Source organism: Sinohyriopsis cumingii, chromosome 3 (assembly GCF_028554795.1).
Source record: "Sinohyriopsis cumingii isolate HCF-2022 chromosome 3, ASM2855479v2, whole genome shotgun sequence".
In the NCBI taxonomy this organism is placed as follows: Eukaryota; Metazoa; Mollusca; class Bivalvia; order Unionida; family Unionidae; genus Sinohyriopsis; species Sinohyriopsis cumingii.
Genome location: NC_142963.1, coordinates 26,675,271 through 26,702,457, shown reverse-complemented (window position 1 = coordinate 26,702,457; position 27,187 = coordinate 26,675,271). Strand labels below are relative to the sequence as shown.

The 27,187-nt window shown below is 34.5% G+C and overlaps 1 protein-coding gene across 1 annotated transcript in view; it reads left to right on the top strand.

Moving 5' to 3' along the window:
- LOC149802584 (DNA-dependent protein kinase catalytic subunit-like) overlaps nt 1-27,187 on the top strand; it is a 407,613-nt gene that overhangs the window by 222,886 nt on the left and 157,540 nt on the right. The window contains exons 46-55 of the mRNA XM_089951857.1: nt 738-913; nt 4,170-4,338; nt 6,084-6,149; nt 6,854-7,039; nt 7,615-7,686; nt 10,455-10,589; nt 17,602-17,721; nt 18,346-18,489; nt 22,102-22,253; nt 25,842-25,979. Coding sequence (XP_089807983.1) covers nt 738-913; nt 4,170-4,338; nt 6,084-6,149; nt 6,854-7,039; nt 7,615-7,686; nt 10,455-10,589; nt 17,602-17,721; nt 18,346-18,489; nt 22,102-22,253; nt 25,842-25,979 — 1,358 coding nt within the window. The remainder of the gene's footprint in view (nt 1-737; nt 914-4,169; nt 4,339-6,083; nt 6,150-6,853; nt 7,040-7,614; nt 7,687-10,454; nt 10,590-17,601; nt 17,722-18,345; nt 18,490-22,101; nt 22,254-25,841; nt 25,980-27,187) is intronic.

Below are 27,187 nucleotides of genomic sequence, written 5' to 3'. Positions count from 1 at the left end.
TGAAAATTTTGTTCCATCCATCCATGACAAGTTTGTTCCATCCACCATGACAAGTTTGTTCCATCCAACCTTGACACCTTGGTTAAGATTCCCATCCTTATTCCATATAATATTTTGAATGTGGACTTTTTTTAGTTAAAACTTGTTAGCATGATTATGCAATAAAAGCTTTCAATCCAGATTTAGAAATCCACATTATTGTTGATATTTGAATGAATTTTTGGTAAAATTTAAAATATTTCTAAACATTCAAACTTTAATTTTTGGGATGTTTTCTTTGCAGTTATGTAGAAGCCACTAAACCATGTTAAATAAGGTTTGAAATATTTTGTTCAGATGTTTTCTGCTATTTAAATGATGTTTGTAAACTTAAGCAGAATTATGGACTTTCTGGAATTTGTTAGTCTGCAGCGGGACATTCTTTACAAAAACAAGGCCCCAGGTGGTGAGTGGTCTAAAGTGCTCTCCGTTACGGATCACTGCCATCTCACCTCGGTCTGCGTGGGTTTGAGTCTCGGATTCGGCCAATGTGGGTATATGAGAAAGCTTGCCAGTAGTTTCTTGTGGGTTGGTGGTTCTTTCCAGGGTTTTCCAGGGTTCTTCCTCCACCATTAATACTGGCTGCCATGTATAGCCTATCGTATGCTGAAAAATGGCATTAAACCCCACAACAACAACAAAAACTTTACAAAAACATGAGACATAATTAACTCTGAATTTATAATCACTCTTTTCAGACTGAGAGTGTATTAGAGGGGCAGTTGACCTCTCGATTGTGCTGTTTCCAATTGCTGGAGGTGCTATATTCTCGATTGTCCAAGGAGGAGCTGACAGGGAATGACTCTGCTGTCAACAAGGCCTTCTGTGATGGCACTGTCCAGACAGGGAAGGAGCTCACCCAGTACATTTCCAAGTAAGCCATTTCAATAGGACAGTCTATTATTGTCCATCAAAACAGGAATGGACAATCACCATCTTTCTTTCTAGAAGATTGAATTATAAAGTATGATTCCTATACTAGATTTTATTCAGCATGCCTGCCATATGACATTATTATGTTATCATATTTATCCATTTCCAGTTTTGTTTCTGCACAGTAACTCAATTTCTTCATCAGATACAGGGTTCTTGCTATCTTTGAAGGTCTTTGACAGTTTGGGAAAAATGATATAGCAAAATCAAGCAGATTACCCTGAGGTCTTTAAAAGTCTTTGAAAATTGAAATGAACCCAAACATTTTGATTTCTTTCCATAATCACAAATAAAATTGTCCAAGGTTGTTAGATTTAGATGTAGTCAAGTTTTCGTGGTTTCTTTATTTGATTAATTATAATTTGAATTTCATATTAAACAATATTATAGAATTTTGCATTCATTGTTTTCTCATATAACATAACTTGTATACAAAATGTTAGCAAAAGTAGGTCTTGGAAATCTATGTTTGTGATCTTTGAAAGTTTGGGCAAAGTCTTTGAATTTATCATTCAGAGTTCTGTATGAACCCTGATATAACATTACCAACATTTTAAGTAGCTTCCATTTGGAAAAAGGAAGAAACCTATTGATTTCAGGCTCCAAATGTCAAGGTCACAGAGGCTGACAGAAGGAAAATTATTTTGAAAAATCAGTTTGACCAGGTACATTGACAAAACATTGTCAGTGGTTTGCATTTGAGATAAGAATGACACCTATACATTATGGGATCAAAGATCAAATATCAAGGTGACAGTAACTATAAGAAGAAATGTGGTTTCAGTGTAACTTAATTTCATTATTGCCTACTTTAACCAAATTTTTACATATTCATTGGGGTCAGAGGTCAATGTCACATTTACTCATGTATATCTATATATCTAGACTAAACTTTGTTTAATGGCTTGCATTTTACATACACGCCACAAGGCAGAACATATATTTTAATATTAGGGGTGAGACAATTCATCAGCAATATATCAGTGCATCAATAATTTTGCTGTAATGATACACATATCGATATAAAAGATGGAGAATCAAAACAAAATGATACTTACCTTATACAAGTTATTTTAGTCTTCAGTAGTCTTGAATAATTATTATTAGTTATTCTTTAAATTTAGAATTCTTTTGAAACAGCATTTGCAGTCACAGGCACTTAATTTTATTAGTTAAAACAAAAAAGACTATTGAGAATACTCACTTGCCATCTACAAATTAACACAAAGTGACATAGACCACCCACCCACCCCTTCCATGCTTATTATTTTAACCCATCAGCATGTTCAGCATATAGGTTACATTCCAGATATGTTCCACATGTGTAATGAAGTACTTACACATCATTTAATAACCACCTTTACGCAAAGTTTCTGTGTTGAATTATATCTTGTCTACTTTGGTCGATTTGATAGCTACACTATGGGTATGTTAAATGGTGAAATATGTTACACTGAACTCTCAGATCTGGTTGTTGCTTGTTAAACAATCAGATATTAATGTAGCTTATTCCCCATGTGACAAACAGGAAGTACTGGCAAAACAACAGAGAAACTTCAAAAGTCATTAATTGATATATAAAGTACTGTCAGGGTGTGCGACTGCATGAATCATGCAAAACAAAGAGTGGTGGCTAAAGTGAGTTAAATGTAACCACCATTAAATGATCTAAAATGTTGAAGAAAACTCACTGACAACCAACAGGTAGTCTGTTTGAAAGTATTTTTGTTATCTTGTCATTAATGAGAATTGCATAAAATTTATATAACTATATGTCCTTTTGTAATCTGCATACTGGAAATACAACCAGTATGTCAGAATATATTAAAGGGCACCATCAAGTTCATATGTATTGAATTGCAGGCTGTGTGTCATGAATTGTATTGATATGAGGCACAGGTGTATCATTTCACCCCTGTTTAATATTGTCTCTGCATCCATTTGTTCTTTTTTTTTGTTTCCAGAAGTGACTTCCACCATCTAACATTAGGGCTGTTCCGTTAAAACATATATGGGACACAGGGAAAGCACTTTTAAAGTGAGGTACTCACCCATAGATGAAAGTCAGAATTTTCGTATCATTTTAATATGAACTCTGTGAAATTAATGTACCTTGGCATATATTTAAATAAAATTGCCTTCCCTGGATACCATGTATGTTTAAATGGAACAACCCTTACTTAACTTTGTAACTAGTTTCCGTTTCTATCGACTTCAGACTAAAAATGTGGAAGTTAAAACTCAGAGATTGAAAGAAGAAAACTTCCACTGTAACTTGGCTTGTATACCAGATACCTTAACTCATCTTTGTAACACATTGATTTTGTGATCAAAAGCTCAAGGTTACAGGGACTCGAAGAAGGAAAAACAATTTCCACAAAACTACATGTTTACATTGATCTTGGTTGTCTCTGTTATGTAGAAGTCTAACATGTCCTCCTGGATGTTGTAAGAGAAGACTAATATTTTGCAAAATATTTTGCCCTGGGATGCATCCCACGATTATGTTCATACTAATGAGGTTTTGGACTTATGAATAAAGTGTGAATATATCACAAATTTGACTCTGTATTTTGAGGATTTAATTTCATTTTTTGCATTTATCTTTGTTTTGTTTGCCTTTTTGGGGATACCTAAACTTTCTCAGCATATTAAATCCAGGATTGTTAAAATGTGCAATGAAACCCTATACATACATGGATGCAGGCATGCATGCATGTATCCATCCATCCATCCATCTGTCCGTCCATCCATTCATCCATCCACCCACCCACCCACTAACAGTAACTTATGGCAGGTTAATCATAGGTGAGAAAGAAATGGAATATCATACCTATCATTGGTCAAAAGTACGTAGCTGATACTGAAAATCCACATCCTCGTTAGTTAAAAATGCTATAAGTACTCATTTAGATTGGGCCTTGTGGTTAAGCTACAGCCAACAGTGGGACTGCATTCAATAATTGTCATTTTAATGGTGGTAGAATTTCTTGCAAAAGCAGATTACCAAATTTTTTAAAATCAATAATCATTTTTGTAATATTGGTTGGCTAACTGATCGTTCAATTAATGGTACTAGACCTTAAAAGAAATTTTATTTCATTATCCAGACATTATCTCCATTTTCAAATTTAAAGGACACTGTATCACAAAAATGAATGTTCAATTTGTAAAGTAGCTTTATGCTTTATTGATAGAGCTGCACATGAAGCTAAAGGAGAGGATGTAAGGGGACAAAACATGCTTTTAAATCTGCGCCGGCAGTACCACTGTGCTGCCTACAACCTCCTTATAGCTGTTATATCCTGCACACAAACAGACTCCAAGTTCTACACAGGCTTGCTGTTCAAGGATGATGAGCCCAAGGTAAGTGATATTTTGGTATTTAATTCATTTGATACCATTGTTATGTCTTCAGGTATCATTGACAAATTGGTGTCAGAAGTTCTTCTTGTGACTTGTGTAGTCTGGATGCTGTTGATTTGACATTGTAGCAATACAAGGGTCAGAGATATTTCAGTACATTGTCTTGTGTTTTATGTAACTACTGCAAATTGAATCGATATCAGTAAACAAGAAAGTACTTATTTCTGAAATTGCACATATCAAGTCTTATAGATATTGTGGACAAAGTAAATTCTTTACTTTGAACATTAATATGGACTTTTGGTAGGCTAATCTGTATTCAGATTTCATTTTGCAGAATAGATTTTTGATGTTGCGTCAAATGGTAAATTTAGGATAATTCTTGTAGCCCTTTTTTAAAGTTTGTGGATTGTTTCGATATTACTAGTTGAGTGGAAGACAGCATTTTATCCTCCTGTATCATTTGCATTATGGTATGGCCCAGTGCCTATTGTCAGTCACTGAAAGTTGCTATTTTCAACATTATAAACTAAAAACTCTGGACCAGTTTTGCACTCTATTTCACTTGAAACCTCTAGGCTTGAAAGCCTTTGTTGCTTTTACCAATGAAGCATATCTGCACTGAAGAATGGCTGACATCACTTAAAGCATGCAAACCTTTATTTAAATTTTCACAACAACTGCTCAAAATGATTGCATCAACTTTTACAGAAAGATCCTTGCATGAAAGCCTTTCAGACTAAAGATGCCAATCTGCCATCAAATATGGCCACTGTTAAACTTTATAAACCTTTAAACAACTTATGAAAAACCACTGGACAGGATTTAATTAAATTTAAATGAAGATTCCCAGTCCTTATTGCCTTTTAATTTGCATATTATTCAGATTGGCCATCAAATATAGCAAACATTACAAAAAAATAGAAAAATGTTTAAACAACTGCCTCTCAAAAATGATTTAACAGAATTCTGCCAAAACTTAATGAAGAGTATTGTGGCATGAAGGCCATTTTAATTTGTGCAAAAAAGTCAATCTGCTGTTCGTTACGGCTGTAGTTATTAAAAACAGAAAGATCATTTAAATAATTTCTTCTCAAAACTTGCAAACAGACTTTGATAAACTTTTGACAGAATCCATCTTGATATAGTGGCCTTTTAGTTTTATATCAATCTGTCATTAAGTATGGCCACTGTTACTAACAACAGAAAATTACATTTTCTGAAAAAAAATTGACATAATTTGACAGCACAATCTAGCATGAAACCCTTTTAGTTTTGTACAACTGATGCTGATCTGTTAATTAACTAGAATAGAAAAACTCAATAGTATACTGAACAGAATTAGAGAAAATTAAAAATAGCATAATGGCATGAAGGCCTTTCAGTAGACTTGCTAAAGATAGCAAATTATGGGGTTTTCCCCAGGGCAAGTCAAATGACATGTACAAACAAATGGCTGTTTCACCATATTTTCTTTGTCCAGTATACAACTGGCACGTAAATTTGTAAATCAGCATTCACTGTCTAATGGAAAAACCAAATCCAAATTGGTTCTGAGTCACAGAATTATTTTAGGGGGTGATGTGTTTAAAATGTGCCACATTTTCTTTCAGTGTGAATGAATCTAGCTCGTTAAGTATCTTCCTATAATTTTATTCAAAGTTGTTGCAGGTTTTAAATGATCATATTTATGTGTATAGTGAGAGGTTTCAAGCACATGATGTAGTTGTTTTTTTCTTTTTTAGGGCCAGTTTTTGCTTCAAAATATCATTGATCCAGACAAGGTGTATGAATTCCCGATTCAGCTTCAGGTATGATGGTGATTATATGTCTGCATGAAATTTGTCTTTGAAGGTAACCAAAGAATTTTTTACATGTAGTACACCCCAAAAGATCTGTAGTTAAACCTACTTGAGGAAGACAGCATCACACTTTCACATGTCCCTACTGATGTGCTTTTTTGTCCAGTTAAGTAGTATCAGCATCATGATAGTTATTGTTGGTTGGGTTTTTGTACAGCATTTTTCACACTTTATTTGGTTGTATCATGCTGAGGAAATGAAGCTAAGTGTCTTTCCCAAGGACACACATAGGCAGCCTGCCAGGCCAGGGTTGGTATCAAACCTGCAACCCTTGGATTACATGTCCAACACTTTACCAACATAGTTACCATGGCTTGCACATCATGATGATCAAGAGTCCATTATTTTCTTTGAGTATTTTGTTCATGTTAAAATCAAATGATTGCAATAATTTATTGCTACAAGAAGATGAAAGTGTAACATTCTGTTCTGAAAAATTTCATTTACATTAACGTTTTTTTCGACCAGTCACAAATTGGGAGGATCAAGTTTGTTGTGGTAAGAGTTGAGGTGAAGTAAAATATAGATAACAATTAAGTGAAGGAAAAATTGGATTTGGTTAGAAGTTATAGGTATGGCTTTGAAGGAGAGATTTTTAGCACGTGTAATTGGATTGTACAGCTTCTCTTATCATTTATCTCTATTTCATGCAGTCCCCACTTGAGAGGCGGAAGAAGTTTGTATCCATTCACAAGGAGGTGAAGCAGGAGAGGGGTGAGGAGGAGGAGGGAGGCACCTGGGTAGCTCCGTCCTTCCATCTTGCCTCTCAGTACCTAGCTGACAGCAGTCTTAGTGAGGATATTAGCCAGTACAGCTACACCATATCCACATCTGCCTCAGTAAGTATTCCACATAAGTCATCATCCACATCTGCCTGTAAGTTTTGCACATTAATCATTTACATCTGCATCAGTAATTTTTGCACATTAGTCAGTCAGTATCCACATCTGCTTCTGTAAGTTATCCACATTTGTCACTCAGTATTCACATGTGCTTCTGTAAGTTTTCCACATTAGTCTCATGCTATGCAAATCTGCCTTTGTAAGTTTTCCATATTAATCACTCAGTATCCACATCTGCCACTAAGTTTTCCACATTAGTCTTCAGGTATCTACATCTGCCTCTATACATTTTCCACATTAGTCACTCAGTATCCATGCCTGCATGTATAAGTTATCCACATTAGTCAGTAGTCACATCTGCCTCTAAATTTTCCACATTAGTCACTTGGTATCCACATGCCTTTGCAAATAATCCACATTAGTTAGAATCCATTTCTGTTTTAGTAAGTTATCCAAATTAATCACTCATTATCTACATCTGCCACAGTAATTTATCCACATTAGTCACTCCAATCTACATCTGCCACAGTAATTTATCCACATTATTTAAGTAATATCGTGTGGTATTTCAGCCTGGTGCAAGTGATTGGAACCGAGAAACAGGACTTCAGAGAAAAACTTCTAAATACCAGTTGGATGATGAGGTAAGACAGTATTGCCTAAAGATAAAAATAAAATTAGTGTCTTGCAGAAAAAGATCTAAAATTGAAATTATAAAGTTTGGAGGGACCATATGAGTTAAAAAGCATTGTTTTAGTTTTTAAATTAGGAAATGAAAAGAGCTGTGCTTCAACTTGCAACTAAAATGATTGCATTGGTGAGAGAAAAAATTCTAAATTGTTAATTGAAATTTTTTAACTGTTCACCTTTTGGTGACCTTCAGGATCATGATGTGGCAACTAGAAAATAAATGAGATCAGCACTTTCTGATTACAAGTATATACAAAAAATGATTAGCAGAGCATAATCCCTTTATGATTGTGAAACTGCTGGTTCCTACATTAATTCACCAACTTAACTCTGTATATGGACAACTAGGTAGGCCCTGTATAGTCCATTATATATTTATGTAACCATTGTTCTGTATTTGGATGAATGCAAATTAGTTTTTTTTTTTTTGACATCATATTTTTTATCATTCATAGAGCTTTAACTTGATCGTGAAAAGTCAGTTAAAAGTTAATCAGTCAGTCAAGTAAAGTATGACAATATTATTCTTGAATTTATTTAATGTTAGTAGTGGTCTAAATGATGTAAGTTGACTTACCAGTAGTGCCTCACATGGATGAATTTATTTATTTAACAGAATCAGTCTTATCACATAAATTAATTATAACGACTCTAAAAAATTTGATTTAAACTTCATAAATGCAGACATGATTTTTCTTCATTTTAAAGCGGAATTCTGCTTTTTTACTGACTTGAATCCAATTTTTCCTGATATAGTCCATTTTTTATCATCTCCGATCCAGTTTTTAAAAAATGGTCTGTTCAGTCCCATTCTGCAATGATCCTTGTAATGTATTTGTTCCATATATTAGTTAGCCCATGACTCTCATAAGGAGTATTCTGATTGGTCAAAAGTTTAAATTCATCCAGTGAATTATCATGTAATGGAAACTGATGGCAAGAAGAAGCGTGTTTGCAAAAAACAGCGTCTCGAGTTGTTGAGAGAGACCATGAAACGAGAAATTTAGATAAAGGTTTAAAAAGACATGGGAAATGCCTGGAACGAATGGTTGACGGAAATTTAGTTGGTCAGTTTATAAGAACACTGAATGCTTGAGGACTGGCATTTTGTGACCTCTGCTTTATGGTAATTGCAGTTGGAATTGTTTGGAACAGCACATAAAAAAGAAGCTGCATACGGAAAAATTGAAGCTCAGAAGGCATCTGGAAAAAGTACAGTTAATTACTATAAGAAGAAAGATTTCTTGCATGAGAGAACAAATGTAGCTGTCTGTCAGAATATGCACAATGCATGTCACCAATACAAGCACTAGCTTGAAAGGAAAAAGGCTTTTGTTGAGAAGGAAAAGAAACAATTACACATTGAGCCAAAAAAGTCAGTCAGAAAGGAAGGCTAAATAAATCTTTGAAAAGCCGCAAAAAGAGCTCAACTGGCATAACAACAGGTTGTGTCCATTGGAGAAAAAGACAAGTGAATGTATGGAATTATTTGTATATAGTTGATGTACTTGGGTGTTTATTTTACAGATTTGTTATGAAAAGAGAAAAGTATAATATATTTGCTGCAAAATTTGAGAAAGTATTTTGACTTAATTATGATGTGAACACTGACATGCGCATAAAGTAACTAAAATCATCATTAGTATTGGAGAACAAATTCATGTGACAATAAATATTGTGAAATTATTCAAGTTGAAAATTTTTGGTAAGTTTGTTAGTTTTTCAAATGATTATTTTGTTATATATTATGAGCACAAGTTGCACCAGGAGCAATTTTTTATGATTGGGCCTCTGAATCGGGGGCACTGCCCCTCGAGACAACGTTAGGGGAGGACCCCCAAACCCTTCTTTCACATTTTCAGTTTTTTGTTTCTTTTGGAATATCAAAATCATGTCTGTTTATGTCCACTGATGTAGCATATGTATGTATGGGCATAAAATGCATAGACCTAATTGGTTCATAGTTCTAAGCCTAATTATAATGTGTTATGTATTCATGAATTTCTGTTACATTTGTGATCCATGGATGATATTATGAAAGCACTGAAAAACAAAGATCTTGTATTGTTTATAGAGATCTCATTTATCGCCCAACTTAGATCATTCACAATGATTTGACTTTATTACCACTTAACAAAATATCGTGGTGGGCAATGATCTATGTTAAATATTCAGAGGATATATTTCTAGCATTCCAATACCATTTCCTCTTGTGACATCATAACATCAGCATGTACCTATGATATCATAGGGATATTAGTTTGAACCCTTATTGTTACTGTAACATTTTGTGATAGAGATAAGTCTATCCATGGAAATGTACTTTGTACCAGATTTTAGGGCCATTTAGAGGGTAAAGCAAACCTAGTCCTTTGATACTTGAACTAAAATTTGTATTTGTTTGAGAGTGTGATGTTCGTTACCCCTAATGCTTGTTGGATGGTACATTGGTAACACCTGTTACACATGTATGGTCCAAAATTCAATGTCTGCTTTGACTGGTGCAACAGTAAGTAGTTTTCTGTTCCAGATTGGTGACTTTTACCAACATCTTTCTTTTACCTACATCAAAGGGGCCACCTCTCAGTACCAGATTGTAGTAGTTGTCAGAACTTGTTACATAATTTAAGTAAACCATATTTGTCATCAGAACTTGTACAATCAATGTAAAAAAATAAAAAGAAACAAAGTTTAGCTTAATTTTGTCACCTATGTGTTTCAGAATGTTTCAGTGAATGTGGAGGAGGACTACGTAGAGTTGGAAATGGATGAGTTAAATCAACATGAATGTATGCCCAGCTTGATTGCCCTTTTGCAGCATATGCAGAGAACTGGAGTCACACCTGAGGTTAAACCAGTAGGTAGCAATTGTCATTTTGTGTAAGGTGGAATCTGTTAAACTCAGATGTAGCAAATTTCTGCACAGAACAAAATATAATCTGTGTGTGAATTCATTTTCATTAAATTCTGGCAAATGGTCAGGGGATTGAAAAATTTGTTCTTTACAAACAAGTGACAAAGGGCAGAACTAATGCAGTGATATTATACTATGTATGATGTTTGCCATATTCCATCAAAATCTTATGTCCATTAGAACTGATTTTTCTTTCACCCCACCCCCAAAATAGCTTTTACAATTTTTTCAATTAAATTGGATCAGGATTTGAATATATTGTTAAAAACTTAAAATTCTTTGTAATAAATTTGTTCAGGTAAGATAATTGGACATAATCAGTATTGTGCCATGAAGAAACTGCAGTGGTGCCCCTCTTACAAGACCACACTTTCTGCAGTGAAAATTTGATCTACTAAAAGGGGTGGCTTTTAATAAGAGGGATACAGTGTTTGAAATGGTGTCCAGCAAGGCAGCCATATAAGGAGGAGGGGGTTTTCAACAGGGATGCCACTGTAGTCTGTTTAGAAACATTGATATCAAGCATAATTTCTGCTTAACTCTTGAGGTACGCAAATGTTGAATGCTGAAGCCAAGTATATAATTGTATTCAAAGGCTAGAAGTTATTTTAAATAATAATACAAGGGTGAAAATACTAAACTCCCACTCAGAATGTAAGTTTCAAAAAGGCAGGTATTGGGTTAGGCCACGCTATTGATAAGCCTACATAAGTGGTCTAAGCCACACTTTTGATAAACATGCATTCTTGGTCTAGCCCACACTATCAGTTAGCGTACAATAGTGATCTAGGCCATGCTTTTTATAAGCATACATTAGTTTTCTAGGCCACAGTATTGATAGTGGTCTATGTTGTTGCTAAGCCTACAATAATGGGAAGCAAGAAATAGCAGTTACTTTTCTATTGTCATTGTCAACAGTTTGCTGAAGTTTTGTTAGAGATTTTTGGAAATAATGTGCTCAACATGCATACCCTGGTCTTCTTGTTTCAGAAGGTCAGTGCAGTAGATAATCTGTGAGTCAGATGATTAAACTTTGTTATTGATAAATATGCTTCTTTGTATTCTTTACATTGATAATCCTGAAAAAGTTCAGCAGAGAAGTTTTTGCCATTTAGTAGGTAGTAAAATGTAGTTTTTTGGGTGGAAGGAAGTTCTCAAGATTTAATAATAAAATTGGATTCATTTGTTAAAACTTAAACATTAGAACAAACCTGGATATATGGATAAAAATTATTTATTGTATAAGATCATGAAAAATATTCAGCATTATTGGTATAAAAAAAAAATTTCACATATGTATAACTTTTGTAACCCCTATGGGGGGGTGGTTCTGTACTGGATCAACCACCAAGACTGCATGTATAAATCAATCTTTGAATTTTGCCAAACCAATCCTGTTAAATAATTCTAATGGGTTTCATCCAAAGGGGATAAATTTCATGGAAGGAACGTGTCATTAGGTAAAATCTTTCTATGGGATACTCTCAGTTCCAGTTATGTACCAATTGCTGAAACTTCACCTGTAAACACTGAAGATTCACCATGGAGGAATTAAATTGATGTGTTCAGCTTAGTATTCAGCACTTGGCAAACTCTACAAGCAAGATTTATGACATCAAATCCACTGTTAGATTGTGGCATTCCTTTTGTAGGAAATATCACAGACATGCACAGTATCATGCCAGTCACGTTATATGACACACCTGACTCAGGCATACCTCCTGAGGGGTGAACCTCAACCTGAGTGTATACCATGATAGAGTCCACTGACAGTGGAACACATCCTCATCAAGTGTTTCAACTTTCATCTTGTGAGACAGAACTTTCTAAATGTGAACTCAATTGAGGAATTTTATAATGATGTACCTCCAGAGAAATCTTGGACTTTTTGAGGGAATATGTTTTATATAGCAGATGTTAACACTTTTTTCTAAGGATTTTATATCTTTAGTTCTAATAGTTCTAGACCAGTAGAACTTACAGGATGGCCTGTTGTCCATTGTCCAAAATCTATTCATCTGTTGGGACAAGTTTGTTGTTGCTATTTCATGTTACTCAACAGTAAGATAGAGCTGGCTATTATTGGTACCACAGTTCACTAGGATGTTCCATCTCACAAGAAACATATTGAAAATGCCTTAATGGTATTTATTTCATGTTACTCAACAGTAAGATAGAGCTGGCTATTATTGGTACCACGGTTCACTAGGATGTTCCATCTCACAAGAAATATATTGAAAATGCCTTAATGGTATTTATTTCATGTTACTCAACAGTAAGTTAGAGCTGGTTATTGTGAACCAGTTTGTATCATGATTCATGTAATGATAATTGCCCTCAATGTGATATGTATCACAAGATTATATCCATAAATAAATTGAAAAAAGTACTGGTTAGTCCAAAACAAAAATCTCTTTTAATCTATTGTAGCAGATGGTGATTTTTTTTGTATTTGTGCTTTTCTTTTAAATACTCACTAACCAATTATTAGATACTCTAAAATAATTTGGAAACCAGTTAATTATCACATATGCATCTGGCGCTTGCAAGTAAATGAGAGTCCTTTTTTTTTTGTTGATAGTTCTACAGCAAATGTATATTGTTCTCTCAAGTGTGAAAGTTAGTTACACGTGTACTTTACAATTATAATATTTTGATATGGCCCACTCAAGACAAAAATAGTAATATCATTTAAGATCTGGAAATGACCCAAATTGTATAATTGTACTGCCCAAAATATGCATATGTATTGAGTAAAACTGCCCAAATATACATATGTATTGAGTAAAAATGCCCAAATATACAATGAATTGAGTAAAACTGCCCAAATATACAATGAATTGAGTAAAACTGCCCAAATATATTGTATTGAGTAAAAATGCCCAAATATGCATACATCTCGAGTAAAAATGTCCAAATGTACACATGTATTGAGTGAAAATGCAAAGGGTATGAATCCTGTGTGGTCATGTTTCATTTCGTATTGAATTCGTTTATCCCAGGACAGTGGTTCTCAAACTTTTCACAGACCACTTGAACAATGCTGAGGGTTGCAGCGGACCACTTAATAATATTTCCTAATGTTAATTGTATCGTTAGCTAACTATTGTAAAGCGCTTTGCATAAAAATGCTACATATAAAAGAAACTTAATAAAACTTTTGTTCTTCAAATACAAGCACACAATTCATTTTAGTCTCAGTAGTCTTTTCTCTCTCATGCAATGGATGAACCTGGTGTTTTTTTATAGCAAAATTCAGGTTTTCAATTATTTTACTTTCTATGGACCATTTGAATGGAGCTCATGTACCCACCAGTGTCACAGAAGATCTCATCCATAAAATGTTACATGTTAAAGGATGTTGATTGTGCTTTCTTAATAAAAATTCCTTTAATCAATATATCCAAGTCATCAGACATGTCAGGTCTTATGATTTTGCCGTAAGTCTTACGAAAATTACCCTTAAAATATGGACTTACGGAATAAAAGCAAAAACTAAGGAAAAATGATCATTGCTGAAATATCCGGAAAATTTGTTTGGATCCAGGTTTCATATTAGAAGTAGTGAAATTGGTTAGGGAACCAGACTAACTTTACAGCAGCACATCAGACACTTTAAACTGCACCTATTTGTTCATGTGAATCATCTACATTGTTGTTGTTGAGTTTAATTATAGGAGCGTGTGCACAATTGTGCATGTGCCACTTTTTTTCTGACTGCACCGCAGCCTGTTAGTTGTTTCTGGGGAAGGGAATGGTGCCACCTCCCCCAGACTTTTATGGGTTCAAGGAACCCTGATAGTTTGGCCTCAATCTGTGGGTCCATAAAGGTCCCTTATAGTTGAATGGTTGGCTGTCATTAGTGGGAGGGAGAGCTCGGGAAGCATCTGCATGATCAAATTGTTGATCATAGACATTTTTTTAAAAATGGCATCCAGTAAGCGATGCATGTTAATAGGGCAGGCACCAGTTTTTATGTACAAATTTAATGCCGCTATAAGTGACCTAGTATTAAAATCATAAAAAATCAAATGCATAAATGAGGTCAAAAAGGTCCATATTTTTGGATACCTATATTAAAACAAAGCATAAGAATATTATCTACTTGACCAAAGAAGTCAATGGCAGTTCATAGCAGAAGAAGTTTATGCAAACCAACGCCAAATTTCTACCTGCAATTTTCATGTCCAAAGGTCATTTTTTACACCATGTGATGTTCATGGTGCAAACACAAGCCCTTTTCCAAGATGACAGTTCTGCAAAACAGTGTGTACTAAACAGGTTGACGCAACTGAAAATATATCCATATCTTTAAATAGTAAACAATAATAGCTGAAAAAATCACACCATAGCCTTAAGTTAAGAAATTTGCCAGGGGCCAAATTACGAAACTGGACTAGGACACCTTAAGAAAAGTGTTAATAATCAACACAAAAAAATATAAAGGAAGATTCAGATTCTTTTGAAAAAAAAGCTGAAAGGGACACAACTATGTTTATTGGACATCACTTGCCAATTTGAGTATGACTCCTGGGGGGAAATATGATTGCCATCATCATGTGAAATGGAAAAAGAATTTCCAAGAATTGTGTAAAGTTGAGAGACAGCAACAAGCCATTGAGGTGCATAGGTCTCGGAACTAAAATTTGTGCAACTGTACAAGATGTAAATAAAGTCTACGCGTAATTTACAAACCTTTCAGTTGAACATAATGTTTATCGTTACTGCCCTTTTTAAATACCAGACTTTTAATTACGTTTTCCATGTTTACAATAGCAGTTTATGATATTTTGCTATACCTTACTGAACACTGGTCAAACATACAGAAAAAAATCATCTGCCTTATTGAGACAGACTTGTCAGGGTTTGCAGGTCTGAGTCATAGGTAGGCACTTGCTTATAATGGGGAGGTATGGGGGGCAGTAATTAATATGTACTTTTAGGGGAGGTAAGCATACTAATGCAGAAAATATTAAGGTGGAAAAATAGATATTTTCCAGAACTAATCAAAATCTTCTGAGAAAATAAAATTACAGAATATGTGTAGGCATATATATATATATATATATATATATATATATATATATATATATATATATAGTGGGTAAAAAGAAATGGTATGCTTGTTGTTAATTCTTCAGGGATTTTTGACGCATGGTTATTTTCACTGTTTACCCCCATCAGAATCTCTTTGTAGGTTCTAAAGAAAGTGTTAGGGAGTACTGTATGCATTTGACCTGGTAATCATTTGGACAAATTTTAGCATTGGTACAAAGTCTACACCAATAAACATTTGGACAAATTTCAGCATGCGTACAAAGAGTCTACACCAGTAAACATTTGGACAATTTCAACATTAATACAAAGTCTATACCAGAAAGCTGGAAGTTATTGTTGTATGAAATCTTTTTTTTTTCTAACACATTCAGTTTCATTGTTATTCTTTTTCCATTCTTAACCGCAAAATCCCAAACTGAAACAACACTCTTAATGAAAAATCGCCTATACTGCCAATGTTTTAAACACAGGCTAAGACTGGTCACATGATCCTATAAACTTGGGCATAGCCTTCACTCTGGTAATAATGACTGCTGTTATACAAGACTGCTACAAACTGATAGTTTTTCCTTCCAAAAGACTTGTATTTCCATTGAAAAATATAACTTAAATCAGAAACAGAAATGAGAAAAGCAGCTTCTTGAATAATGATGCAAATCAGTAGACCGTTTATACTGGTTAATATCCAGTTTTACATGATCATATGACCAGTCTCCCTGTGCTCAAAATGTCAGCAGTATTAGAGGTCCATTTTATTTAGGGATTTAGCTGATAGAAAAGGAAGAAATTGTAGTAAATTAACATTATTCGGATGCAGACTTTCTTACTGATGATGAAATTAATTAAAAAATCCAACTGGGTCAGATGTACATAATTATCCCAAACACCTTTAAAACCAGCAAAATGATTTTATGAGACTAAATAATAACAATCCAGTAACAAAAAGCTCCAAGCTAAATCCCTAAAGGGATCAGCTTATTGTAAGGGGCCTTTTTGTTTTCTTCATTGAAAGGGATAGAATGTCAACAAGAAAACATTTACTTTTGGATGGTTTCTTTTGTTTTGTTGATGTTTCATTCTACAGTCATGCTATATCAATAGTTTAGTATGTGTTGTGATACCTAATCATGAATTTAAATAAAATGATTATAAAGCCATTTTTATTCAGCCTCCATTATTTTGGAATGTGTGGCTTATAATCAAACAAAAACTGATAAGGTTTTTATTCTATTTACATTATATTTTATGACTCAGATAAATTTTTTTTACAAGTTTTATCCCATTTATTTTTATTTTACAGGTTATAGTGATTGGTTTCTTTCACACTGTATGCAGTATAAATGTATTTACTTTTATTTTTACCTACCCGTGCAGCTGTGTCACAGCCATGCACAACATTTCTTTACCATTGCACTCACCATCAACGACTTTTTTCTCCAAATTATAAGTTTGCACTGACAGAACAAGTTTTGGTTTAGAAATTTGTAAGGTTTAAGGTGATTAAAAATAATCGTCAGCTAGATACCAACTGTGCCTGGTAAATACTTTCAAAGATGGAAGGTAGGTTGTGATTTATAATGGACTGCAATTTGACTATAGAAGATGGAAAATAAAGACTTTTGAAGTTTGCCATATTGTAATAGGCCATTTTATCATATTAAGTTTAATTTGAATCTTATTTAGTATCTAGATTACCTGCAAATATTTTCATAGTGAAAGTACTTATTCACTGTTATGCTCCTGTGTTGTAAACATTTTGAGGATAGGGGTAAATGAAGGGATGATAATACAGGTCAGTATGATGTATGCTTATTCATTAATTTCATTTGGAAGCGGATCTTGTTTAGCTGTCATGTGGTCATATGCATCCTCACACCTATGTACATTTTTGCCACAGGGGACAGCTGTAGCCCAAATGCCTCCATGGATGATGTATCTGAATTCAAAAATGAGCAACTCCAGTTCTCATTTCAACGTCAAACTTTTCATTGCCAAGCTCATCGTCAACACATCTGAGGTTAGTAAATGTTCTACTGGCTAAGGTAATTCTGATGGAAATGAACATACAAAAATTAAAATAATGTTTCACTGGCACGGGTTAACATCAAAGACCACAAATGTGAATTCATCTTGTTTAACTTTTAAATTAATAAAATTTTAAGTGATCAACTGATTAATTATTTGTATTATCATCATCATATTTGAACCATATTTACTGTTAATATGTTGGCTAGAGTTGGCTTGGTTTCATCTTTGTCATGGTTGCATTGTTGCTTTATATCTTTCCAGGTAAATTTTTACTGCGCATTATTATATGTGAAGTGGGAAATTAACCCATTTATATAAATTTGTCAGGAAAGACATTTTGTGCTTTATATCCATCGGATGTTCATTTAAATTTATGTTTAAATTAATTTCTGGGTGTTGGATCTCAGCAGGTACAAGGTCTAGCAAAATAACAAATTCAATGCAATTCTAATTCATGAACAATTTTACAACCAATGACCTGTCATTGTTCATGTGAACAGTCTATGATATTGATTTTAAATGATTGATGCAATGGTGGGTGGAGTTAACACCATTTCATCAATTCTTAATTGGGGTGAGTTTTAGGATCTTTTCCACTCTCTTTTATTTACAGATATTTCAGCCATATGCTAAGTTCTGGCTGCGCCCACTGTGTCAATTGATCTTCAGCAGTTCATTGAGTGGTGCAGGAATGAACTACTTCATTGTGGACCTTGTGGTCACTATGTTATCCTGGCACAAGACTGCAATACCTCAGGTCAGTAGCTTTTCACTAGACACGGGTCAGTATTTTGTAACTTGATTCAGGTAAGTATTCTGTCACTAGATGCAAATTCTTATTTTGTCACCAGATCCAGGTGAATATTTTGTCTCTAGATGTGAGTCATTATTTTGTCATTAGACCCAGGTCATATTCAGGATTAGCAGGTTACAAGTCCAAGTCCTTCCATGGCAGTTGCTGCTTTGTCCTTCAAGAGGACATTTAACTTTGAACAAGGCATTTACCTGTGAGCACAGCATTTATCCATGAACAGGGCTTATAACCTTGAAGAATACAATTAACTGTAATTACTCCAGTCAATACTCAGCATTAATAACTTGCTTGGACTGGACAGGTAGTGGTCAAGATAAAACTTACAATGGAAATATTAAGACACTCTTGCCTCCATGAATCTTCCTACCTATGGAAGAAGTAGGGTGGTGGTAACATGACATTACAGGGTGGAAGTCTTCCAAGTTGAAGTCAACATCCAGGGCAAATGGGGTCCAAGGCCACATGTTTGAGACTACTGAGTCATGCGGTAACATGGATATCGGTTGTGATCTACAGCCTGGGGAGGGATGGGCTCCACCAGGTTGCAGCTGACCATGGTATGCCAGGGATGACAAAATGGCAATTGATATAGAGTTCTTATACTGGATTGGTTGCAGCCTGAATTACCATTTAACAACCCATGTGGCATCAATAAGGAAATAAGAGTGAATGGACAGAATCTGGGCACAGTGGCAAGCTTCAAGTACCTTGGTGCTATCACCTTTGATGAAGGTTCAAAATCTGATGGTCTGTTCAGGATTGTGCAGACGACAACTGTAGTGGCTAGGCAAATCTATTTGGAATGAAAGCAGCATCATGCTTTGTTCCAAGATCAAGCTTATGTGCTCTCTCATCATGTCCATATTCATGTATGCATGTGAGATAAGGAACTTGACAGCAGAGCTAGGGAGAAGAATCCCTGCCTCAGAGAAGACATGTTATCGAAGGATCCTGAAAATCTAATACTTAGGCCACATCTCTTACAAGGAGATGTGCATTAGAATCCAGGGTGCAATCGGACCATATGAAGATCTGCTCACCGCTGTAAGGAAATGCGAACTAAGATGGTATGGTCATGTCTCATGCACATCAAGCCTTTCAAAGACAGTCCTACAGGGCACAGTGAGAGGAAAGAGAAAATGAGGCAGACAGAAGAAGAGATGGGACACTAACATCAAAGAGTGAACAGACAATAACATTGCAAAGTCGCAAAGAGCAGTGGAAAATGGGGCAAAATGGAGAGAGATTTCACAAAGTCATCAGTGGTGCCAATGTCACCAGCCAGGTTACGATATAAATGAGAATGAGAAATACCAAGAGATAGCCAAAACAAAATTGGGTATTATTATTAACATGATGACAAAAGCTTACAGCTGAGAAACAGTATTTGTTCAGCTGAAGTCAGCATGACATCCAGTCACTATAAAGTAAAAATGGTATGCAAGCCATCATGGTTTCTCTAACATGAAATGTATTTGAAATATTTGAAAGGGTAACAGACTAAAACCAGTAGATCATGTGACAAGTTAACTTCCTTCGTAAACATGTAGCATTTCTTGAGCAATTACAAATTGTCAGTAAAGGAATATGCTGTTGGAAAAAGTGCAAAATGTTGTCAGATATACTCAGTTTTCAGAGATGCCTTCAGGACTATTATCATTACCCACATCTGTGTGATCCCACTCAAGAAAAGCCACCCCGCTTGAAAGGAAGCTTTTCTATTTTTTAATGACTGGCTTTAAAAGATGGAGTCTTCTGTAATAGAACAAAATTTAGCCAATTGGATCACTGACTTTATCCACATTAAATGAGGGATTTGGTATATTGAGGGGCTTTGTATTGAGGGTTTGTTGTATACTGGGGACTTTATAATGAGGTTTGTTGTATATAGAGGTGGGGAGCTTTATTGTAATGGGTTTTGGAATACTGAGGGACTTTAAAGTGAGGTATTATGACTCTATGGTCTTATAATAAGTAATAGAAAAGAGTGAGAAACAACAAGCTAAGTAAACTTCAGCAATACATAGGATACATAGTGAAAATGTAAAACAGAACTTACAGTATTGTGAATTAATTCCCAAATAATCCTAGAATTACAGATGCAAATCCTAATGATTAAAGTTCTGAATAAACTTTAGACGAAATTCAAATTAAATCCAGCACTGGAAGTGTTGATGTGCCTGTGATGGCCTATATAGTGGTGATGTGCCAGTAGTCTTTTGTTGGGTTACAATAAAACAATCCAAGAATATATTCTTACTTGAAACTTCACATAAATTCAAGTCTCTTTTCCAGTAATAATATTTTAGATGAACATTTTGTATTCCAGTGAACAAATAATTTTAATAAATAAAATTTCAGCCCAAAGGAACTACTGGACACAACAATAATACTACTGATTCTGCTCAGATTTCAAAGCACAAATGAATAATTTTTTAGAAAAACAAGATTATATTGTCTTCTACTTCCCATCAATGCATAATAGCATTTTCTAAAAAGAACTATAACCTAATAGAAAATAACCTTCTAGAAGGTTCCTAATGTTTACAAAATAATATCTTTGTTATAATTAGAATATAAAATGTGGTAAGCAAAATGTCCTTGACTCAGGCTAAGGTAATAATCCATATACTTAACCCATTCTCACAGGAAAATATTTGTAATGAATTAGTTGTTTACTAAAAATAAAAGATTCAGGTCAAATAGAAAATGAATTTGTTTTTATAGACAGTCAAGTCCAACATATAATTTTTCATAGCATATAATGAAATACAAAAAGTAAATAAAATACTAACAAACAAACAATGCAAATTAAATACACATTACAGAGGAATAACTTTAAACCTTGATAAAAGAAAAAGTTGTTGCATTGTGAACCCTCAGAGATTTTTAACTTAAAACATTGTTTTAAAAAATGTTGGCAAATTTTAAATGAGTTACAGAAATTAATTACATGGCTTTAACTGTAAGAATTGATAATTACTAATATTTTTGTTTGGTCGTCAGTCAACATTTAAGAATCTCTGCTGGGAACTTTGAGAATAGCTGTAGTTCATCTGATAAAGTTTATGAAACTCCTTGAATAATACAGTATGCTACTTTCAGCAAACAGCTTGTGTTTACAATATGTTTCAACTCATTGTATGTGTATATATATATATATATATATATATATATATATATATATATATATATATTCATTCATTATGATGGATCTTATTTTAATGCCAGATAAACCAGTACAAAATCACATGCAAAGTCCAGTAGCTGCTTTTAAGGAGGAAAGAATAGATACCATATTTACTTGTTTCAGATAATTACAGTAAATTTAAATGCCTTGAGTAGTTTTACAATATAGAGTTCACTTTAAAAATCTGGGTTTCATTAATTTTATGCAAACTTTACCATTTAAAATTGACTGATACATCTGATTGATCCACAGATACATCTTCAGGTGACATTCGTTAAGTTGTTAACAGTTGTGTTGACATATTAAATCTATTGTATAAACAGAAATATTTAATGAAAATGTGGTAGTTTCTCATTGACCTTCAGGACAATGCAGAAGAGAAGGCCATGGCCTCCAGACTGGTTCAGTTTCTGATTGCCAATGTGTACCATGAGTCCCGTCCTGTGTTCAGAAACAACTTGGAGATGTTGAAGACAACCCTTGAGTGCTGGAAAGACAGAGTGGACATACCCTACCAGTAATATTGCACTCCATCTTTCCATAACAGTCATTTCCAATCAACATCCCTCTCTCATGTCCAAGTGATCCACTCTGTTTCATTTAATCTTTATAGTTTGTTTAAAAACAGCAGCCAAAATTGGTCTGTAAATTTAGAGACTGGTTTTGAGTTTCCATTGTACTTTAAATATGAAAAATAGAAAATTGTATGTCTTCTGTTTAACATGCATAGGAGGAAGTTCCTGAATAAGATGTTTCCCTGTGCCATATATTCTTAGTTGGTGAAGTTTTAACATGAAATTAACTGTTAAAAAAATATGAGCTTTTCTGAAATATTCCTGTGAAAACATCTTGAACAATGCAATAACAATTGAACAATACAAAAAATCAAAATACTTTCCCAAGTGTTCCTGTTGAAATCATTTCTGGGTTGGTCTCTCCTTTTTATCTCACCTCCATCAAAGGTCAGCTGGTTTTTATTCTAAGACTAAAAAGCCATCATGGACTACCTTTGATTCATTTAATACTTACAACACCTAAAAATCCTACATTTGGCCTAAACTCTGCAGCAGTAAGGTAATCATTTAACAGATTGGTATGTACATATGTTAACCTTAATCTGATTACTTGGTCATGCATCATTACACCAGTCATTATCTTGTAACATATCCGGTCTACTATGTGTAACATTTTCTGGTCTTGTTTTTTAGCAACTCAAGTGCGATAAGGTCAGGTGCTTGTCTAGGTAAAAGTCAGATTTGTGTCATTTCCCCATAGTTAGATGGATTGGTGCGAAATCCTTTAAATTATCAGTAACTTGTTCCATTTGTCCCTGATCAACATACTCATTACAAGGCTTCACAAAATAACAATCAACTTTGTACCTTTTCATCACTTGAGTTTTCACACCTTGGGGTATTATGCTTCATTAAATGTTCTTTCTATCAAAATTTTGCCTATCTTCATCATAAATTAATATTTTGACATTTCTTGATAATATATGCTGCAGTTGAAAGGGGTTCACTATGGATTTCATCTTCATGGGTCTTATATATTTGCAATACTCCTAAATAGGCCAAACCCCACACATTTGAAAGGAGAGCAGGATGTGTCTGGGTCTGTGGCAATCATGCTTACAGGCAGGTGATACTTCAGCAGGAGTGGACCTTTAAATAGTCTTAAAGTGTACTGAAGGCAAAGTTTTAGTCACATGAAGATCATGGGTGGTCTGTGGGGATCTTGTAAACTGGTGGTGCAGCATTGAGAAGACCTAATTGATGATGAGATTGTTTGTATGGGCATCAGCTCTCCAAGTGGAATATGTACACCACTGAGGCAGTTTTCAAGGGCTGCTCTAGATGGAGACGAACTCAAAACAAGGGATTTAGACCCAAATGAAGGAAGTGCTGGGAAATAATTTATCAGTGTTGATAAAGACACGAAACAAAATACAGTTTTAAAAAAAGCATTTATTATCTTGCTTCACATCTCCCTCAATAACTTGTAAGTCCGTAAACATTGACTGTGGCATTTCTGAGGGTTTGTGAGAGCATAAAGTTAACAGGTTGTTCAGCAGCTTTACGACTTGGGTTGCTGAACGTTTGTTGGTTTTTTCCAGATAAACAAATTGTCACTAAGCTACATCCATGCACAAGGTCAGTGAAAAGCAACATGAGAAAAGCAATATGCGCTCTTGTATTCAGATGTGATTAATGTCAATCTACAATTACAGCTATGTCCACAAGCGTTTCTATGGGAACTTAATTAAATGCTGTTTTGAGTTTCAACTTGCAGAAGTATTTGTCATATTGTTTTACTCATTTAAAAGCAGGCCAGCCTTGTATTTAACATTAATTAATGTCTTTTGTATCAAATAACGTGGAATAAAGAAAAGTTAAAAGGCATGCGAATCATACCTGCATAAGAGCTAGTAGCTAGTCTTGTGTCAGTTGATCAATCTAACACTGTTTTTAATATTATTAACTAAATAATATAATTAAGCTAGTTAAATATAAGCCTACTCGTTCACAAATCTGATTGAAGACAGTAAGACAACCAAGCAAAACTAGTACTTGGTGAATAAAAAGCTTTGTTTCACAAACACAATTCATATGGGAGAAGCAAGTTCCTGAATTTTTAGTGAACTTAAAATTCCTGAATTGGCACTCAGAGACTGCCTCAGGGTTGAGAATTAGATTTACCATTACCTGCAATGAAATCACAACATCAGTATTTTACTAATAGAACAATTTTAAAAAATCTAGTTTTGATGTTGATGACTATTTTACAAAACAATTGTCCATAGTTTTTTTTTAAAAAGAATCTTTTTTTGTTGCAATTCAAGAATGAATGATATAAAAAAAAACATTGTTTTGTGTATACATGATGGTGTTGAACCATCTTGGAAAATTTTGTTAACGATCTTTCATAGCTTGGGTTTCTTGAAAATAAGGTAATTTATACAAAAGGCAAATAACTTAAGTAGCAAAGCTTTTTATTGAGAATTATTACCTTGCAATTATTAAATGAGTATTTGGTCATTAAACAGCACTGTTAACATTCCCTCCCACCCAGATTCCCCTGTTTTTCTGCATGCCCAATGCAGATGGCATCCCCTTCTCAATATTTATTTTAGGTCCTTTAGTAACTTGCACCCTCCCTTATATTGGAGTCAATGATTTTTGACCCCATTATAAATTGTCTAGGGAGAGGTGTACTGCTACACCCTTTTAGGTTACCCAACAGCTGCATTCCTGAAAGAAAGTGTACATCTGCTCCAGTGGTTTCTGATGGTTAATGGGATTTGGCACTAATCGCTCAGTCCATGGGGAGACAAATCTGGTCTGGGCAAACAGATGATCCTTTAACACTTTTGTTGTGAAATCAAGCCAGAAGACATGGTGAGCATGTCATTTACTTTGGGAAGGCTGGAAATTGTGGGTTAGTAGATGTACAGTCATTTACTTTGGGAAGGCTGGATTTGTGGGGTAGTAGATGTACAGGTATTTACTTTAGGAAGGCTTGATTTGTGGGGTAGCAGATGTGCAGCCATTGTATTATGATCCGGTAATTATTATCGAAGAAATCTAGTTTACTTAAAGAATTGTTGCTTTTTTGTCTTGACTTTTTTATAAAATATTTTTAGATGGTCCTCTTTATATTCTCTCATTTGGTACTTGTTTATAAATCCTAAAAATTATCAACTCCTGTCATGACTTTGTAGCTGTCTTGTAATAAGATTGTTCTTTATTGTGAGAGGACTTGTGTTCAGTCCCAAAACACTGTAAATTTGCTATTTTTTGGGTGGGTACCAATTTTGTTTGGAGTTTGTGCCTGCTACAAGCCACAAATTGTAAGATCCCTTACTACTTAACAAATTCAGTCTCTGACTAGATGTCATTTTTTCATAAACCACAAAAATGGATAACCAAAATGTAAATGTTTGTAGAGTCTCTTTCAGTTAAAAATTGTTGCAGAATATTTGGAAATGCTGAAATGTTAAAGTTGTTTCATGAATTTTATTTGAATAAAACTTGAGTATGCTTTACACATATTATGTTTTAAGTACAGAATGGATTATTAAGTTATTCCACATTTATATCTACAGAGAAATCTACAAGCATTTGAAGCCACCTAGTAATGACTCCAGTTTGGCCACTAGCATCACTGGTCTCCAGACCTTAGGGGTTGTTATATCCTGCCAGTTTGGTCCTTATGGCCCATCAGCCCCAGTGGACCGAGAAAAGTAAGTGCATTGAGATGCATATGATATATTTAGACAATCTGTTCATTGTTTATACAATCTGTTGATGTTAACCACCTTATATATTTCTAAGCAGATTGAAAGCGCTTTTGAGACCATTAAAAGACATGTTCATTCTATTTCATTATTAAAAGGGTCATAGACAAAAAGAGCTTATGGCATACTGTCTGGCATCCATATGGCATTACATCTATATGTTAGCACTAGTTTCTTGTAGCCATTCTCTTGAACTACTTGGAGGTCTGTTTTTCCTGCTCGTCCTAACCTTGATGGAGGTTTGTTATTGCTACTCATCCTGAACTATTTGGAGGTTTGTGTTTTGTTACTTGTCCTAAACTAACTTGGAGGTTTGTTATTGCTTACTTGTCCTAAACTACTTGGTAGTTGGCTCTGAAGATTTTCATATGCATTCATCCCCGGTCTAGTTAGTCATTAGTGAAAATGGTTTCACTCAAACATCCAGTATTTCCACCACAGCTTGAACGTTTTTATAGCTACTTGAATGAAAAGTCATATCAAGAGTTCTTGGTTCTAAATGAATATGGTACCAATCCATCATCCAGTATTGCCACCATGGAAACCTTGTTGTTCCTGCTTCTTCTGAATGGAAAGTCATATCCATGTGGGATTTTTGCTAAAAGACGTATTATTATGTCTTATTGAGCCTAAATGAGAATGGTACCAATATGATCTCCACCATGGTGGTCATCTTGAAACTCTTGTTGTCACTACTCCTGGATGGATGGTCATACTGACATAGGTCCTTTAACAAAGACTTCTATTGATATTTAAATTGTGCTCATCTGACATCAGATATGGACACCATGGCACCATTTTGAATATCGTGTTATTGCTACTGCATCTTAATGGACAGTCCTATTGACATATTTCACCCCAAGAAAATGCTTCTAATGATGTTCCAAATGAGAATGGTGCCATTTACATCCATTTTGGTTACCACAGTGGCTGATTTCAAAATGTTATCTTTCAGTAATATCAGAGATGATTTTAGCACTCAGCAGATTAAACAAAGAAATGGTCTTACCTTGGATTTATGGAAGTTCCTTTCAGCCAGTAGAGATCAGCCCCTTTGAGGAACTTTTATTAAGCTGTATTTTATTTGAACTTTAAGAACTTTAAAATGTGCTCAGGAATGCTGAGCTGGTTGCATAATGTGGTGTTCAACTTGG